The 17,580-nt window shown below is 39.6% G+C and overlaps 1 protein-coding gene across 1 annotated transcript in view; it reads right to left on the minus strand.

Annotated features, from left to right (window-relative positions):
- The window catches only part of GNAI1 (G protein subunit alpha i1), an 86,564-nt gene extending 69,289 nt beyond the window's left edge, over window positions 1–17,275 (minus strand). Inside the window, exons 1-2 of the mRNA XM_040472815.1 lie at window positions 17,080–17,275; window positions 16,379–16,547 (exon numbers count right to left, since the gene is read on the minus strand). Of these exons, the coding sequence (XP_040328749.1) occupies window positions 16,379–16,496 (118 nt within the window). The 5' untranslated portion in view covers window positions 16,497–16,547; window positions 17,080–17,275. The remainder of the gene's footprint in view (window positions 1–16,378; window positions 16,548–17,079) is intronic.
- Between the last annotated feature and the right edge of the window lie 305 nt (window positions 17,276–17,580).

A 17,580-nucleotide genomic window follows, 5' to 3' on the forward strand; every position in this document is an offset into this window, starting at 1 on the left:
CAAAAATAAATAAACGTTGGAAAAAAAAAATAATTTAGGTATTTCAAAATTTTGCTACTACTAGCAATATTGCGGGAAACATTTTTCTTGGTAAAATACAACACAGTCTCTGGAGTCTATACCTGTGAGTGGGATTATTACATCCAAGGGATATGTATCTTTACCCAAAATGGTTCTAGCAACCGCTGTTCCCACCCGATAGTATATTAAAGTTATCCCGGTCGGCATTTGGTGTTGTCTGATTCTGACAGGTGTAAAATGCATGTCATTTTAATTTGCATTTCCATCGTAATAGGTGGTACATAGTATGCTTTTGCTCCATTTTGTTTATGGTACCTATTTCATCAAAGTTACCATGGATGAATCAATTTTGTCTACTACAGTTTGCATTTTTCCCTTCTTGTTTAAGAACGTCTTCTCTACTACTGATGAGAAAAGTTCGCAGGTTTTATATTCAAAAGGCATATATAACGAACACAAAAATGTCGTTTGTCAAAATCACTCAAGGCACAGATACAGAGCCAACAATTCAAGCAATTCTAAATCTTCTTACTGAACTTGAAGTAAAACAAGGAATGTATGTCCAAAAGTTATAAAATCAAGAAGCACACAACTGGGGAAAGAATATGCAACAAATATGCAAAGTATCACAGGACAGGTTCTGATGAATCTTAAAATGGACCAGACTCACTTCTTTAGAACAGACAGTCCTTCCACCACCCCTCAGCAAATTCCAGATTGCAGATTAAAGTAACAATGTGAAGCATTTTTACTCACCAGTTTAGTACAGATAATTACAAGAACCCTCAATGCTAATGAGGGTAAGACGAAACAGCAGCCTCACATGCCACCTGCAGGGGTGGAAAATGGAACATGTGGGGAAAGCAATCTAGCTGTACATATCGTAAGTCTAAAAACAGTTCAAACATTCTAAGCCACTAATCTTAGGAAATAATCAGGAATATAGGCAAAGATACATGCACAAAATATGGTCATCACGGCATATCTGATTATAAAGCTGGAAGACCTCAATTTTCAACATTAGTGTGACTCAATAAATTATGGCACATCTATAAGACGGATTACTATGTAGACACTAAACATGAGAATACACAGGCGCTATTTAATGATAGGTAACTATACGAGCCAAAAAAATATACAGTTATATACATATACACTATCATGTCAAAATGCATACAGAAAAGAAGCTTACTCAAATGTTTATTTTCCCAAATGTTCAAAAAACACATGCAATACTTAGTCAGCCTTCAAAAATAATTAGAAACGAGAACACAAGAGAACAATGCCTGTATTTTCTTCCTATAATAAAATAATGCTGTATATAACTGCAGATTTTCAACTTAGAGATATTAGTAACATCTCATGTAAGTCTCAAGACTAAACAACACAAAACATGTGAGACAGTGAACGTATGTGCCATTGGTGATTAACAGTCTGGTGAAAAAGCCACTTCTTTGTTGTTTAGAAGGTAATAAATTATTTTTTGATACTAGATGTACAAAGGAAGGAACACCAAACTTGTTTGTTTGTTTGTTTGTTTGTTTGTTTAAACAGAACCTAACAGTCCTTTCCTTGGCTTTCTGAGGAGCAGGCTCCATGATTCTGAACTATTCCCCTACCACAGGTCCCTGGACCAGAGAGGATTGAGTATTTGACCAAAAGGTAGTCCAAGGGCTCCACAGCTGGGGATAAAAGGTGAGATGGGCAGATCAAAGCTGTCTGATTTTGGAAAACTAAATGAGAGTTTGAGGCAGTAAGTGGTATAAACTGAGCATAAAGCTTACAGAGTGTGGAAACCAGAAGGCTGGAAGGACACCACTGCAGTGCCACGCAGCTCCAAAGCCAAAGGCACAGTCTTGGTTCCCAACCCACCAGCTTTAAAGTTTCACCCTTGGGTATCCTCTGAGCTGTCTGTGTCATAATATGTTCTTTGCTGGAGCTAGCCTGAGGAGTACCTCTTCCTAGCACATAAAAACCCTTGCCTATAAACAGAAGTACTCTTCACACACTCACTATGCCAATGTTTACTTTATCTACCAGCACAGATGCCACTTTTATAAGAGAATAATATATGAATATTAAATATAAAATAAGAGAAACAAAGATAATTAGGAAGAAAAACACTTTATGAATATTTTATGCCCAAGAAAGTTGCAGAACGCATCTTTCATGAAGGCTCTATACTGAGGTTATCACACTACTATTGCATTAAAATATGAAACAATCTTGGATCTATACCACATAATCCATTATTAGTAGAAGAAACACATTCAGAATATTACTATAACAACAGAAATGCTCTGGTTGAATGCTTCAATTTAAGGTACTCACATATCAAGCTTTAGAATCTTAATAACAGTAAATTAAACTTGGAAAATGCCCCAAATGGAAATGATACATTATTAAAAACCAACCTTTCTTAAATCACAGACTACATACATAGGAAATACATGACAAGTAAGTGACATCTCTATATTCTTACTCAAAATGTTCTATCAAATGCACTGAATACCCTGTTGCAAACTTATCCACATAATATTTAATGGTTAAAACTATCATAAATCTAAATAACTAATCTTAACTTTCAAAAATCAACACAAACCATTATGCCAAATGATTTCTAGAATATCATGCAATTCTGAAAATATTAAAGTTGAGATCTCAACTGAGTCCCCCATGTATATGGATTCATTCTACAAAAACTATAAAGCATTTTCTACTTTTATTCAGAAAAATATAAAAATGAGTCTTTTATCTGAAAGACTCAGTCTGATGCTTATAGTTTCTACCTTTTTTTAAAAAATAACATTTTCTTACTGATGAACAAAAACATCCACATGCACCCAAATATAATTCAAAAATCTACACAGTCTATGAATTATAAAGCAAAGGTTCTGTTGACTGGTTCTCCAAAGATAGCCACTGTTAAGAGTCTGTTAAGAGTGTTCTATTTTTCAGAACTTTTTATACTGCTTACATTTGATACTAGAGTTTAAGTTATCTCAGATGTGTACCATGGGCCACACTGTTGGTTGATAACTTTTTAAGAAGTTAGTTCTAAAATTCTAAGCATCATCACCAGGTTTACAATGTAAATTACTTTGGAGTTTCTTACTTATTCTTTGCTCTGTAAGTTTTTGAATAGCTTTTGGCAAAAAGCAGTAAAATTCAACCTGTGTATAAATGCAATCATCCAAAACAAAGTTAAAACGATCTACTACAAAGGCACAGTATGACAAATGAGAGAGAAAAGAAACCCAGAACCCATGTTTTAAATACTTAAAATTGTAAGTAAACAAGTCAAAGTAAGCGTATTGCTTTCATCTTATGGTTAAAACACTTAAAGAATGTTTTCTCTACTTGAGTTAATATCGGCTTCCCAAACATTGTTCCATTTCCAGATACTTAGACAATGCAGGCCACAGAGTTGGCATTCTATAAACATCTGTTGAATGAATTTACATGTTTCATAAGAACCAGGTGTCATAACTTACCTAACAGCGGAGCCTAACCAGCAAATGAAAAAAGTGTAAATCATTTATGCTATATTTAATCACAAAATGTTACATACTTTGTAATACTTGCCAGCAAATATTAATGTAAAGAATAGTGTCTAAGATCAGAATTGCCTTTTAAAGGGAATGGACATCATGTTGTATATGCAGCTAGATTAGGTTTAGATTAGATTAGTTGAGGTTATGTAAAAATAGTATGATTATTTCAAGACCAATGACTATAAACTTTCCCAGAGTTTGCAATCACCCTTTATTTACTTCTGAGAAAGGAATTTCATCATGGACATTACCAGATGAGAGTGTTCATAAAAACATATTTGTAAGGTCACATTCAACCTGACCTGAAAAATCCTATCATTAAAAGAAGAAATTCACTTTAAAAAATATGGCTAAATACACAGAAGATTCATTATGACTAATTATACTTTATGATCACTCTCCAGGAAGTACATGTTTCCATGCAAGATAATATCAAATAGTTTTTCTCAAAATGCTCTATTAAAAAACCATTCCAGAGTAACATAAAAGCTTAACTACTAAGTGTGATAGGCTTCACATATGCACACGTACAGACATGCAAGTGTATAAATTACAGTGAGCACTTACTTTGTGCAAAACACTGTTTTAGAAACTTTACAGATGAGGTTAAGGGAGATTTCATGAAGGTGGCAAAGATGGGATAAATCGTGAAAAATGCTTATGCAATGGATAAACGGAATCATCCAGGAGAATCACCCACTCTAGGACTCTGCTTCCCGAGGCATGGACTTGACTGGGGATTGGCCCCAAGGGCCTGTGAGAAATGTAGAATCTCAGGCCCCATCCCACACCTAGAATGAAAATCCACATTTTAAAAGATTCCAACTTATTTTTTTATGCATATTAAAGTTTAAATCTAAGAAGAGTTGCTTTATGAAAATAAGGTGAACATATGTGGTCCAGCAAGAGCATACAATAAAGACAAGTGTGATAAAAACCTAACTTCAGAGCATGAATGTAAAGAACAATGGATAAAGTAATGAGAGAAATATTTTGAAAATTACTGATGTGTTTCCTTTTTTCTCCTCTGCATTTACGTGAATAATGGGAGAGGAGGCAGACAGGTTGTATTAAAGCCATCAGATGAAAACGGAGGAGTACAAGTGGCTTACTTTGCAGGCATCACATGGCAGAGACTGTAAGCCTGGCAGCCACAGGGCAATCAGTGGCACAGTGGCAATTGCTGAAGGCAACTACAGATAAGAAAGGCAGAGAGTCACTTGTATCTTGATATCCCTCTTTGAGCCATAGTTTCAGAGGTGAACAGTGTGTCAGAGAAGATGAAGAGACTGCTAATGGCAGAGGGGCCTATTTGGGATCCTAAGAGAAGAAAGTCACCTAGGCAGGAACACTTCCAAACAGCCTAGTGGAGAAAGAAGGGGGGCTGAGTAGAGGGAACACCTGAGCTCATCTCTCTGCAGCATATCGGCAACACTGATAGGACATGATTTTCCATGTGCTGGGTGTGACCCGAGAAGGCAGAGCACTCAAGGTAGCCAAGAGTCTGGCTACCAGTATTGGCTCTTCAGCAAAGTGTTGCTCAGGAAAAACCATACCCATGAGACACAAAGGAGGGCCAAGACAGAAGGGGAGATGACCCTGGCTGTGAACAAAATGAGACATAATAAACCAATAAGCAGTGGATGCTAGCAGGCAAGAAAAAAATCTGACTGCCAGGGACAGGGACACAATGGGAGTTAATGAGGATCTCCACAACAGTACTGGGAGACGCAACCCACCATACCATACATGCACACGCACACACAATCACATAATCACATACCTCTCATCCTAAGCAGAGACCACACGAGTAAAGGGTAGAGGGAGGCAAAAACAAACACACAAACAAAACTGCACAGGAATGAAGCGAAACCATAACTTCACTGTTGCTGGATGATAAAAACCAAGACAGGAAAATAAGTGGAATATTTAGAAAACAAACTCAATGGAGCTTTGGACTACCTGGGTGTGAAAGCAAATAAGGAATCAAGGATCTCTTGATTTCTTGCCACCAACTAAAATAAAGGAAACAGGGAGAAGAAGAAAGTGATTAAGTGGGTGAGAGATGACACCTTCAGCTTTGGAATATTGTGTTAATAAGGTATATTTGAAGTAAACCTGCCCTCTACTCTCAACCCACGATACCAGGGTGCACAGGATTCATGCAGACAATGTGCTCATTAATATACGCTCACAATAAAAAATTACTAGAGGATACAATCTACCTACTGTAAAATAGTCAAGACACTACAAGTATCTGAACCTTAAGAATTTTAAATAATAAATGTTTCACAAAGAGACTATAAAAGTACAGAATGATGAAAGTGGCTTCTTAAAAAAGGTGGAAAATATAAGAATAGAATAAACTATTTCCAAAAGATTAAAAATGGTTTCTAGAAATACAAATATTACTAATAAAATTAAAAATTCAATATGTTAGGGGCGCCTGGGTGGTGCAGTCGGTTAAGCGTCCGACTTCAGCCAGGTCACGATCTCGCGGTCCGTGAGTTCGAGCCCCGCGTCAGGCTCTGGGCTGATGGCTCAGAGCCTGGAGCCTGCTTCCGATTCTGTGTCTCCCTCTCTCTCTGCCCCTCCCCCGTTCATGCTCTGTCTCTCTCTGTCCCAAAAATAAAATAAACGTTGAAAAAAAAAATTCAATATGTTAAAAGTCAGATGAGGTTATGGCTAAATGGACAAAAGTGAAGTAAAATGATATATAAGTAACATAAAAAGATAAGGAGATAAAGAAAAGAAAAAAAATGGAGACAAAGTAAGAGATAGGAAGTTACAATGAGAAGCCTGACCTAATTATAGAAGAAAATCCAGAAGACAGAGATCAACCATAAGCTCTCTGTAAAAAATATATATTTGTGTGAGTTATGTGAGTGCCCATTTTATTTCTCAATACTTCTATATAATTGAAAGAGTCCACAATTTTAAAATAAAAAGCAATTTAAATAGCAAAAGGAAAGTGAAAAAGTAAAAATAGGAATGCAGCCTAACATTTTAAAATGTTTAGGTGAAAAATGAGGAATTAAAAATGATTTAAGGAGAGAGTAGATACTTCTGCTTAGATTTCATTACTTTTAATGCTGGGCATGATCTGACAGTGTTTATGGATGAGGACACAGGAGTCTTTGGAGAAATGTGAAGATAGCAGAGAGAACCAGGGTGGACGGAAGAAGGTTCTGGGAAGCAAGAGAGGACGAACGAGTGGAAGCAGGTGCACAGCACTGGTTCCAAGGAGAATCATCTCATCGGTTCCAGCAACTTAACTGACCAGACTGATGACTTATTACAATCACAGAACACCTCTTGCATATAATTCTTCATCTTGTTGCTGATAACACTGCTCAGTTTGTGAAAATTCAGTAGATAAATTTTTAATTGCACTAGAAATAAATGTAACTCATGAAATTAGGTTAACTTCAGAACTACCAATAAGAAGACAGTTATCTTCTAATTCCTATTACACTGATCTTAAATGCAGTTTACTCACAGGTCCCATGCTTCTTAAGTATCATGAAAGGCTGTCAAATAAAAGACATGTGCCCAAGCAAACAAAAATACAATAAAGATTAGGTAAATAAATTACTAGAAAAGATTTTAGACTGTGCCTTCGAAAGGCAAAGTAAACAGAAAGGCAAATGTCACCAAGTTAATTCAATGCTAAGTCTTAAGAAGACTCCTTTGAAATATTATTAAAAGAGATAAATACTACCACAGATTCAATGCTTCATTGTTTATCAGGGTTACTACCACTTTTCAAGAGATGCTTTTCTTAAAAGTAAATTCATGATAATTTTGGAGTTTTATTAGGAATTTGAGTCATCAGTGCAGAAAGTTTCAAAAGGTTTTTAAATTTGTGGGAAGTAATCGTAAATTCCCCTGAGAAATGGCACATTCATTTGAGTCAACTCAAATAATGTTTCATAACTTATACTAACAGCCTTGTTTTATTTTCAAGAAAGATAAAAGGAAAGTTTGCAGGAAATTACTCCATTTGTTCTAAAAATGGGTAATAAAAAGGAGAACAAAATTACTTTTAAATCATTTATAAAGTTTTCCCATTACTTAAAATCCACTCTCTAGAATTCCTAACATAACACATGTATTTACCTGGTCTATTCCCAATGGGGAACTATTAACATAAAGTCAAGCCCCACAAGGGAGCCATAGTAGGATCAAAAACTAGATACCAAAATTGATTTTAGGGGCAGCTGGGTGGCTTAGCGGATTGGGTGTCCAACTCTTCATTCTGGCTCAGGTCATGATCATGTTTGTGGGGTGGAGCCCCTGAGCTCTGGGCTGACAGCGTGAAGCCTGCTTGGGATTCTCTCTCTCTGCTCCCCCTGTGTGTGCTCTCTCAAAATAAATAAACTTTTTAAAAAAGATTCATTTTATACTTCCTTATGTCTTCCCTATATACATACCCCTTGCTAAGAGGAGCCAACAAAAGGATTTAATGTCTATGACCATAAGTGGATCAAACTGCAAGGAGGCAGAGAGGGAGGGCTGACCCCAAAGAGGCTCTAAAGTATTTATCATAACAGCTTATATTTATTGAGAACTTCTGCACCATGTACAAGTCTGAGAACTCTGGATGCTTTAGTTTATTGTGCCCTCAACCCCTATGAGGTAGATACATTTATCATCTGGAATTTATGGAAAAGAAAACTAAACCTTAAAGAATTGGGATAACATGTCCAAGATCTCAAGGAGAACATTTTACTGCCAGAGTCCTAGGTCAACTGCCTTCCCCCGTGTAGAAAGTCTCTGCACAGAGCTAAATAAACCTCAGAAGACCAGAAGTCCTTCTATGTGGGGGAATGTAAGAAAACTTATAGATAGCAAAGGCTCTTCCAGAATGCAGGTTTCTATACAATAAACCGCTTACAGCCAATCATGATTTAAAAAAATAACCTCAGAAATGCATAGAAATGAACAGATTTATAACCACAGTAATTTCTGACAGATATGTGACCTCCACTCCGCATCCCACAACATCAACAATGAAGACCCCATTAAAGCTCACCTCCCCCAGTATCTATTATTATACCATTTCTTTCTTCCCTATTTGCCATTCTGAAGAATTAGACTGTAAATTTTCTTAAGGATTTGGTAAACCCAAGGCATAACTCAACACCAAAAATATAGAATGCACTTTGCAAAATGTCACCAATGATGATTCTTGCCACATGAGGACAGGCAAGACATGAAGAACAGACTGTGGTCCATTTCTGAGCACCCTGCTGGCTCCAGAAAGCCAAAGTTACAATCACATTGTCCTGCAGTGGTAGATAGGACTCAGAGAACACATTTAATGCCTTGTTGAATGACTGCATGCATTTTAAGAAAGTATTCGAATAACATGTGAAACAGCAATGCAACAATCCTGCTGAAAATACTGTCCAGAATACACAAATATAAAAATCACATTTCACTCTACACCTAATTTACCAAGAGTTATAATATTTTCATGATCCTGCAACAAGAATTAGGTACCTCAAATTAATTCCAGGTTTTAGAAGTGAGTAATAATGCAGTAAGTTTTAGTTACTCTAACCAGCAAGATATTAAAAAAATAAAAGAGCATACATTGGGCCCAAACTCACGAAAATTGCCCAATGCAGGGGCACCTGGGTGGTTCAGTTGGTTAAGTGTCTGACTTCAGCTCAGGTCATAATCTCGCAGTCTGTGAGTTCCAGCCCCGCATCAAGCTCTGTGCTGACAGCTAGGAGCCTAGAGCCTGCTTCAGATTCTTTCTCTCCCTCACTCTATGCCCTTCCCCCACTTGCACTCTCGCTCTCAAAAATAAAATATAAAAAAAAATTTTTTTAAATTGCTCAATGCACAAGAAAATATATCAACTTTTTCACTTTAAAAGATTACTAGTCAAAATTAATGTTCAATAATGTAACCAGTCATTCATTTAATCAACATTTATGGAAGGACTACTCTGCACTATTAGGTGATAAACAAGTCAGACGGGATTCATGCTCAGAGGAAACCAATCCCACAGAGAGGCACAACAGACAATAAAAAAAAGTAAATGCACAAGATGATTTCAAAATGGTGTAATTAGGCAGGGAGGAGAAGGAAGATAAATTTAGACTAGATGGTCAAGAAAAACTTCACTGATGAGGAGGCATACCAAAAAAAAAAAAAAAGTCTTATTCTTTAACTTACTGCAGTGAAATACTAACCATGGGTTCATATGGAGCACTAGAAACTGGTGATTTTGCTGTTATGATAATAGTCACATAAATTGCAAAGGACTGAGAAAATAAAATTACAATCATTCTGTATGCCCCAAAGTTATACATGAGATGTTAAGGATATCTAGAAGTGGGGTGCTGCTGCAAAAAAATACTAAAACTGTAGAAATGGCTTTGGAATCAGGCAATGGGCAGAGGCTAAAATTCTGAGGAATAAGATAGAAAAAGCCTAAATTGCCTGACACAGTAGAAATACAAATTTTAACACCTACATAAGTATATGTTGGAGGAAACATACGTGATCTCAGAAAATATTTTCACTGTCATGAACAGTCTGCTAATAGACATATGGACATTAAATGTGCTGCTGGCGAGGACTTGGAATGGAAAGGAGGAACATGTTATTATAAACGAGCAGAAAGGGGATCCCTGTCACCTCACAGCAGAAAGCTTAAGCAAATTACGTCCTGTGGTTATGTGGAAAACAGAACTTACAAGCTATAAACTTGAATATTTAGATAAGGAGATTTCTAAGTAAACTGGTTTTGTTCAAGGTGCAAGCTGTTTTCTTTCTTGTGGTTACAGTAAAATGGGAAAGAAGAAAGATAAATTAAGGGAGTCCGAAATGGAAGAATGCTGTCAGGTCACAATAATTCCACAGGCAAGAAACGGGCTGATAAAATGACTCAGCGGCAGACCTGTGTTACCTTTCATTAAAAAGGAAGGGCGGAGTCCAGCTCCCAGAAGGTGGAACAGGATCACAGAGGATTATTCCCAGGCTCTGAAACCTAATGTAGTTTGAGAAGCTCAAGGGACCGATGACTCCTTTTTTCATTCCACTTTCTTTTCGAACAGGTTTGTCTATAACTGATACCCTGTGCTTGCTCCACTGCTGTATTATAGGAGCACATGACACGTTTCCAAGCTGTACAGGATCACAGGTAGAGAGGAATTTTGTCCCAGGATGAATTACACCGAGAATCTCACCCATACCTGAGTTAGATTATGAGATTTGGATGAGATTTTGGACATTGTGTTGATAGGGCAATGGGTTGAGACTTTGGCAGATGGTGGAATTTGGTAAATGCATTTTGCAGGCAAGATGCACGTGCATCTTCAGCAGCCAAAGGGAAGACTATGGGAGGCGGAGTAATAACTCCCAAAGATGCCCACATCCCAATCCCTGGCACCTGTGAACACGCCATCCTACATGGCAAAAGAAACTGTGTAGATGTGGTTAAGACAAGGATCTTGAGATGAGGCTGTTCCCTGAATTATCCAGGTGGGGCCAATGTAATCACAGGGTCCTTTAAGTGAAAGGAGGCTTCCGAGAGCAACGCTACATGGAAAGACTACCAGCCACTGGGGTTGTGAAGATGAAAAAAGGTCCCATGAGCCAATGAAAGCAGGTAGCCTCTAGATGGAAGCTGGAAAAGACAAATAAATGGATTCTCCACTGGGACCTCTAAAGGAAAATTAGCCCTGCTGCCCTCCAGATTCTAGCCTGGTGAAACCCATTCTGAATTTCTGACCCCCAGGAATGTAAAGTTAATAATTTTACATTGTTTTAAGCCACTAAGTTTATGGCAATGAACGTTCACTTTAAAATTATTTTGTGCTATCTCTGCTAACGCTTTTAATTAGTATTTAACAAGTCATGACAGAGGCAGCCTCAGCACTACAAGATTAGGTGCTGTTGACCTTAGTTCATACAGCTCAAATGCCATCTGGGATCTGAGCTTCACCAATGTCACACTACGGGAAGTCACACATTGGGTAACTGCATGCCAAAACATGTGACCAAGAAATATGTGACCTAGAAGTGCAACAAATACATTCAGGTCCTCCCATGGGAATGTGTGGTAGCTTGAACTTTCCAAGGCCAACACATGCATAACAAAAACATTAAGATTATGGTTGGATGTTCACTTTTTGTTTAAAAAAATTATAGGAATCTTTCTCAGGTTTCAATAACATCTCCCACTAACTCTATAAGATAGGCATTATATTTCCTAATATTTTCTATTAAATTCTCTAACACAGGCATTGTATTTCTTATCACTGACAAATTTAACAAGACTCATGGTCTTTATTTATGGTTAAAATAGGCCAGTAATAAAGATTAGAAAATGAGATCTTGAAAAAAGAAAAAAAAAAATTAAGAAAGAACACTACAACTGCAACATAGCAGACCTTCCTCCAATGAATATTTGCTGTCATTTTCTCTATTTTACCAAATAATATAAGGACTGTGAAAAGTTCTCACAAAAGTGGCAAAGTATTCTTAAACCAAACAATCTGCTTTTAGATACCATGTGCTTATTTTGGTCATCATATACTGTTATTATTCCTTTTTTGTCTACTCTGTTTGGCTAGGTAGTCATTTATTCCCATTAACACTGAGAATGGCAAAGTATGTGGCTTGTATTCTAGGGAAGTCCTAATTCTACACAAGATATTAAGATAATTAGGAACTAATTAAGCACATGAAAAAGTTAAAGGTTGTTAGGGATGGATACAAGTACAACTTACAATGATTCTGCCCCTGAAGTGCTCACACTAGTAGCAAAACAGGGCACAAGCCTAAACAACACTAGAAACCAGAGTGCAATATGCTTCACCATATGCCCACTGTTCCTGTCTGGAGGAGGAGGGTGCCCTGAGGAAAAGAGCACAAGGATAGAGGGAAGCAAGGTCCAGAAGAAAGTTTTTATTGCGCAGGCAATGGAGAAATCAACAAAGTTTCAGAGCCAGGAATTTGCATGATAGAAGAGCAGCCTAGAAGCAAAAGACCAGAAGCCTTCTGGAATTAAGCTGCCAGAGACATCAGAGAACTTGAACTATAAATTTTAAGAATGAAAAACGTAAGATACAGAAAAATCAGCCTTTTCAAAACACTCGTTAATGTCACCTGCAGTGTCTATCAAAGTAACTGTTCTTAAGGCAGGTGAGGAGAGAGAAGCACATAACCCATGTTGAAATATCAGGTCCATTTATTCAAGGAAATGGGTTTTCTGACACTTAGGATCCTGAGCCAATGCTAAAGAAATAGCGAAAGCAATGCAAAATCCAAAATCCTGCAACGCCAGAATTTCTCAACTAAGGAAGTCACACAGCAAGTTCACAGGGAACAAAAAAGATTAATGATGTAGCTTCTCAAATAGCTGCTTGCTGGTAGCAATGGAAAAAATTCACTAAGTAGTAGAGATCTTATTCCCTCGCCTCATTTTCACTCAACCTATAATATTTAAAACAAGCAAAAGAAAGAGGGTGTAGATTTTTGTCTGTGAGGATGAGTGGAGAGAATAATGAGGCAGAGTAAAGAATTAAAACTCACCTTTAGACTAAAATAACTTATGTAAATGAAAATTTTACTTTCATATAACCCTTTACATCTTTGAAAATTATAATAAAATAATATTCAGTAAGTGCTCATATGTACAATATAGTCTCACTGAAAAAATAGCAAAGCCTAATCATGCTGCCATTTAAAAAATGATAAATTGCAACCTCCTCAAAGGTATGACAACAAAAAAATGTTTCCCCTGAGACAATGAGCCATCTATGATGGAAAGAAAACTTTGATTATAAAAACAAGTTCCACTATTTAGTATTATTATTCTAATACCAATGCCTGAAAACTAACCTAAAGACCTGAATCACCCAAACCCTGTCCTAATTTTCTTTAGGTCAATGATTAGATTAGGTCCTCTCTTTTTTAAAGCCTGATTCACTGCTCCTAATAAGGACAGTGAAATATGTCTGATTAAAAAAAAAAAAATTGTTTTAATTGTAACAGACAGTACCAATTTTTTTTACTAATGATGTTCATCTCATACCTGAATCTCTCAACCCAGATGTCTAAAACACAATGCATAAATGCCTTAAGAAAAAATGCAATATAATGAACTATTTATCTTTGGAGGCTTTTTGTCTTAAATGGAAAAAATTCATTTGATGAAAAAAAAGAAAACAAAATAATTGAAGAAGATGACCTTTTATAAATGGAGTGACAGTGGTTATAGATTACCTAGAAATCATTTTATATTTCTAGTTGATTCAGTTGTTTTATATGGAATTATTTCATGGAGCTGCTTACACATATGACTTTAAATATTCAAAAACGAACCAAAGGTCAGAACTTCACTGCTAAAGACAAATTGGGAAAGAAAAATGTTTTGAAACATTCCAAGAATAACATTTATGAAATAAGCCAGCATTTTGTTTATAGAAACTAGAGTGCCGGGACCCTGCGGCAAAAGGGTAGAGTAGGAATAAGACCTAAAGGAGGAAGGGGAGGGACAGCTGGGCCAATAAGGCAGGGGTGCTAGAGGATTTCTACAGAGAGAGATGTAGGGAAAAGCAAAACACCAAAGCTAGAAAAGACAGCTGAAGGAACTCAGTTACCTAAAGATTTTTAAAAAATCATTTTGAAATCTGTCTAATATTACTGGTATAGAAAAACAAAAATCTCAGTTTCTTCCGAAAATCATGACTCTGCTACACTTTTCTCATAACTCTCACTATAGCTGGTTGTAGAGATACAACTTTGACTTCTATATTATACATTCAACTCTGTTAATCTAGGCTCTCATTGGAGGTTGGGGACTTTGGGGACTATCTGGAGACATTTTTCAAGGATCAAAGGCTGAGGGGGCTGTTACTGGCATCTAATGGGTAAAGGCCAAAGAACACCCTACAATGCTAAACATCCTACGATGAACAAGACAGCCTGCACAACAAAGAATTATCCTGCCTCAAATGCCAATGGTGCTAAAGTTAAGAAACACTGATCTCTTCTCAAAATAAGCAAAAACCAACTCCTCTGACCTTTTATCCTAGTCCATCACTCTCTAATAGACATCTAATTAAAGCCTAAAACACCACCAGAGGACTCATTTTTTTCAGTTGCTTTAAACATGGTGGATGGCTGGCTCAAACTAGAGTCACACCGAAATACACTAAAAGAATACATCAGAGCAAGAGTGCAGAAACTCCAAGAACTTTGTAATCTTCCTTTTGTTTCATGTTTGTCTCAAACACATCCACTTCCTAAGAGGAATATCTACATGTTTCCACATCAAGGTGCGTCTCTTCTATGCTCAATACGCTAAAAATACAATGACCTAGGCAAAATACATGATTTCTTATTAACGTAAAAACTTACGGAGAGTATTAACTGAGAAAGATTTGTGTTGGTGGCAAGGGTGAAGAAAGCCACCCAGGTCTTTAAAATGCAAAGTTATTTCACAGTTTGTTAGCAAAATGACTCAGATCATTATTAATTTTAGTCATGCCAAGTTTGCTGCTTCTAAGCCTACTAGTAATGGAGAAAAAAAAAACCCACCATTTTTCCTGCAGTCATTAAACCAATGAAACAGAAGCTTACTGAAAACAGGTCTGTGCAATATTTCTCTTTTATTATAACTGTTATAAAACAAAAGCAATCGTTGGAATTGCAGATGAAGATTCTAAGAAATCTTTCACCTACCTAATAAATAGCTATAGTGTGTGTATGTGTGGTGGACGCGGGGGGGGGGGGGCAGCAAACAAAAGAAAATCTTAACTCATAGATGTACAAGTCTTATGCTGTTAATATTTCCCTAAGGTATCCTTCAGTCAAAACCCTGGCTTACTCCTTTTTTGGTCTCTCCTTTCAAAAACCTGGAAAAGACCTCCACATAGCGTTTCACCATGAGAACAATACTAAGAACAAATAAAAGCCTGGCGTGTACCTGGCAAAGCTCATTCATCAGAAACCGTGGCAGCTGGGAGAGAACTGTTTTCCGCGTGACCCTCTCGCACCTTTCACATAGGTTTTCTCCGCTCGAGTATCTGCCTTACCTACTACCAGAGCAAACGTTACCCAACTTTGATGGTTTCCATATCTCCACAGTAATAAAAAAATCAAGCATCCAGCATAGCCTACTTCCTTAGGCAAGGTAAATATAATCTGTGCTCCTTTAACACTTATTGTGTCGCCACAGGAAGTTAACAGGAAAGACACATTTCAATCCCACGGAACCCCACAAAAGATGCACTAGTATCACAAAACGTGGCACGCTTGACACGGGTAAACCACAACCGCGATACGACATCCCATAGGAAGGGTTTTCGGGGGGGGGGGGGGGGGGGGGCGGTGAGGGGGGGTGTGTGTGTGTGTGTGTGTGTGTGTGTGTGTGTGTGTGTGTGCCGCGAATGCCCCTTCATCTTCAGAAGGCTGAGCTAACTTAAAAGAAACAGCATTTACTCGCGTCCCGTTCCTCGGCTCCTTGCGGGGTCCATACCAACGCCTGTGAGTGAGGTAAAGCGCCAGCCCAGGGCCGGCGGGTTCTCACTGGACAGGGAGGTGGGAGGAGGGCAGCAGGAGACCAGGGAAAGGAGCACCCGCCTCGGCTCTGCACCGCACCAGCCCCGCTCTCGCCCGGAAACCATCCCCACCGCTCCAAGTCGCGCTCTTGGCCGCTCAGACACGTCCCCTCTGGGTTTCCAAACGCAAGGGGCCCGCAGCGGCCACCGCGGGGCGCCGCGCCCAGCAACCCGCCCGACCCTAGGGCCCCCCGGGACGCGCCCGGCCGCCCTCACCGAGCAGCAGCAGCTTGACCTCGCGCGCCGCCTTCTCGCCATCCTCGCGGAGGTTCCGGTCGATCATCTTACTCCGCTCCACCGCCGCCTTGTCCTCGGCGCTCAGCGTACAGCCCATTATGCCAGAAGCTAGAGCTCGCCGCCGCTCCCTCCACGTCCGGCGCGCTGCCTTCAAACACAGGTGAATTCTTTCTTTCCGGACGCGGGTGTTCGAATACCTCCCGACGCTGGCCACGAACCACCCCCACCCGCTTCCTAAATGGAGCGAGGAAAGCGCCGTCTGCTAAGCAGCGAGCTGCACCGCGCGGATCTTCCTCGCGGCCAGGTTCCACTCCTGCGTCCCTCAGCGCCCCCCAAGTCCCAGGTTTTCGGGCTCTGGATACAACGTCCACCGCCCTCCAGCTGGTGGCCGCGCCGCAGCCTCAAGAAGCCCGGCAGAGCTCGGCGTCCGCGCGCCGCCGCGGCCCCGCCCCTACCCGCCCGCCAGCCAGCCAGCCAGCCAGCCAGCCAGCCAGCCACTCCGCGACCACTCCCCGGGCGCGCTCCCGCGCACGTGCCCTCGGACAGCGCCCCCTCGGACGGGCGCGCGCGCCCGCGCATCCGCGGAACCCGGCTCTGCGCAGCCCCCAGGGCCCGGCGCCCTCGCGCGCGGCCCTTGGAAGCGCCCCCGGAACGTTGAACTGCCCAGCTGGCTCCCCTACCTTGCTTCCTCCGCGAGAGTGGGATAATTTCTTCCCGCTTACTCACACCAAGGGATCTGTGCGGACCTGCCCCTTCGGGGTGCGGGTGGGAGAGCTGCCAAAGTTGGAAGCTGAAAAAAGCCAGTCCTGGGCGTTTGAGCATGCCCAGCTCCGGCAGCCACGCACGGGTGTTCAAAATGTAAACCCCTGTCGGCTGGCCTTCAGGGTTGTGGGAAATAGAGGGAGCTGGGAAGGGAACGGAGCCACAGCGAAAGCAGAGATGGAGACAGTGGGGGAACAAGACTGGGAGGGGGTGAAGAGATTAACTTTCTTCCTTCCGGTTTTTCTTTCCTTCCTTCTCTTCCCTCCCATCCATTCTTTCGTTTCTTTTCACAGAACATTTTAATGGATTGAGGAAATGTGAGACAATATTCAGAGTATATTTTAAAATGACAAGAGCAATAAAACACACCTACACAGATACATCTGCTCTGCACCATAACTTACCTCCTCTGGGGCAGC

The sequence above is a fragment of the Herpailurus yagouaroundi genome, unplaced genomic scaffold, assembly GCF_014898765.1.
Source record: "Herpailurus yagouaroundi ecotype Mexico unplaced genomic scaffold, PumYag 100, whole genome shotgun sequence".
NCBI lineage: Eukaryota > Metazoa > Chordata > Mammalia > Carnivora > Felidae > Herpailurus > Herpailurus yagouaroundi.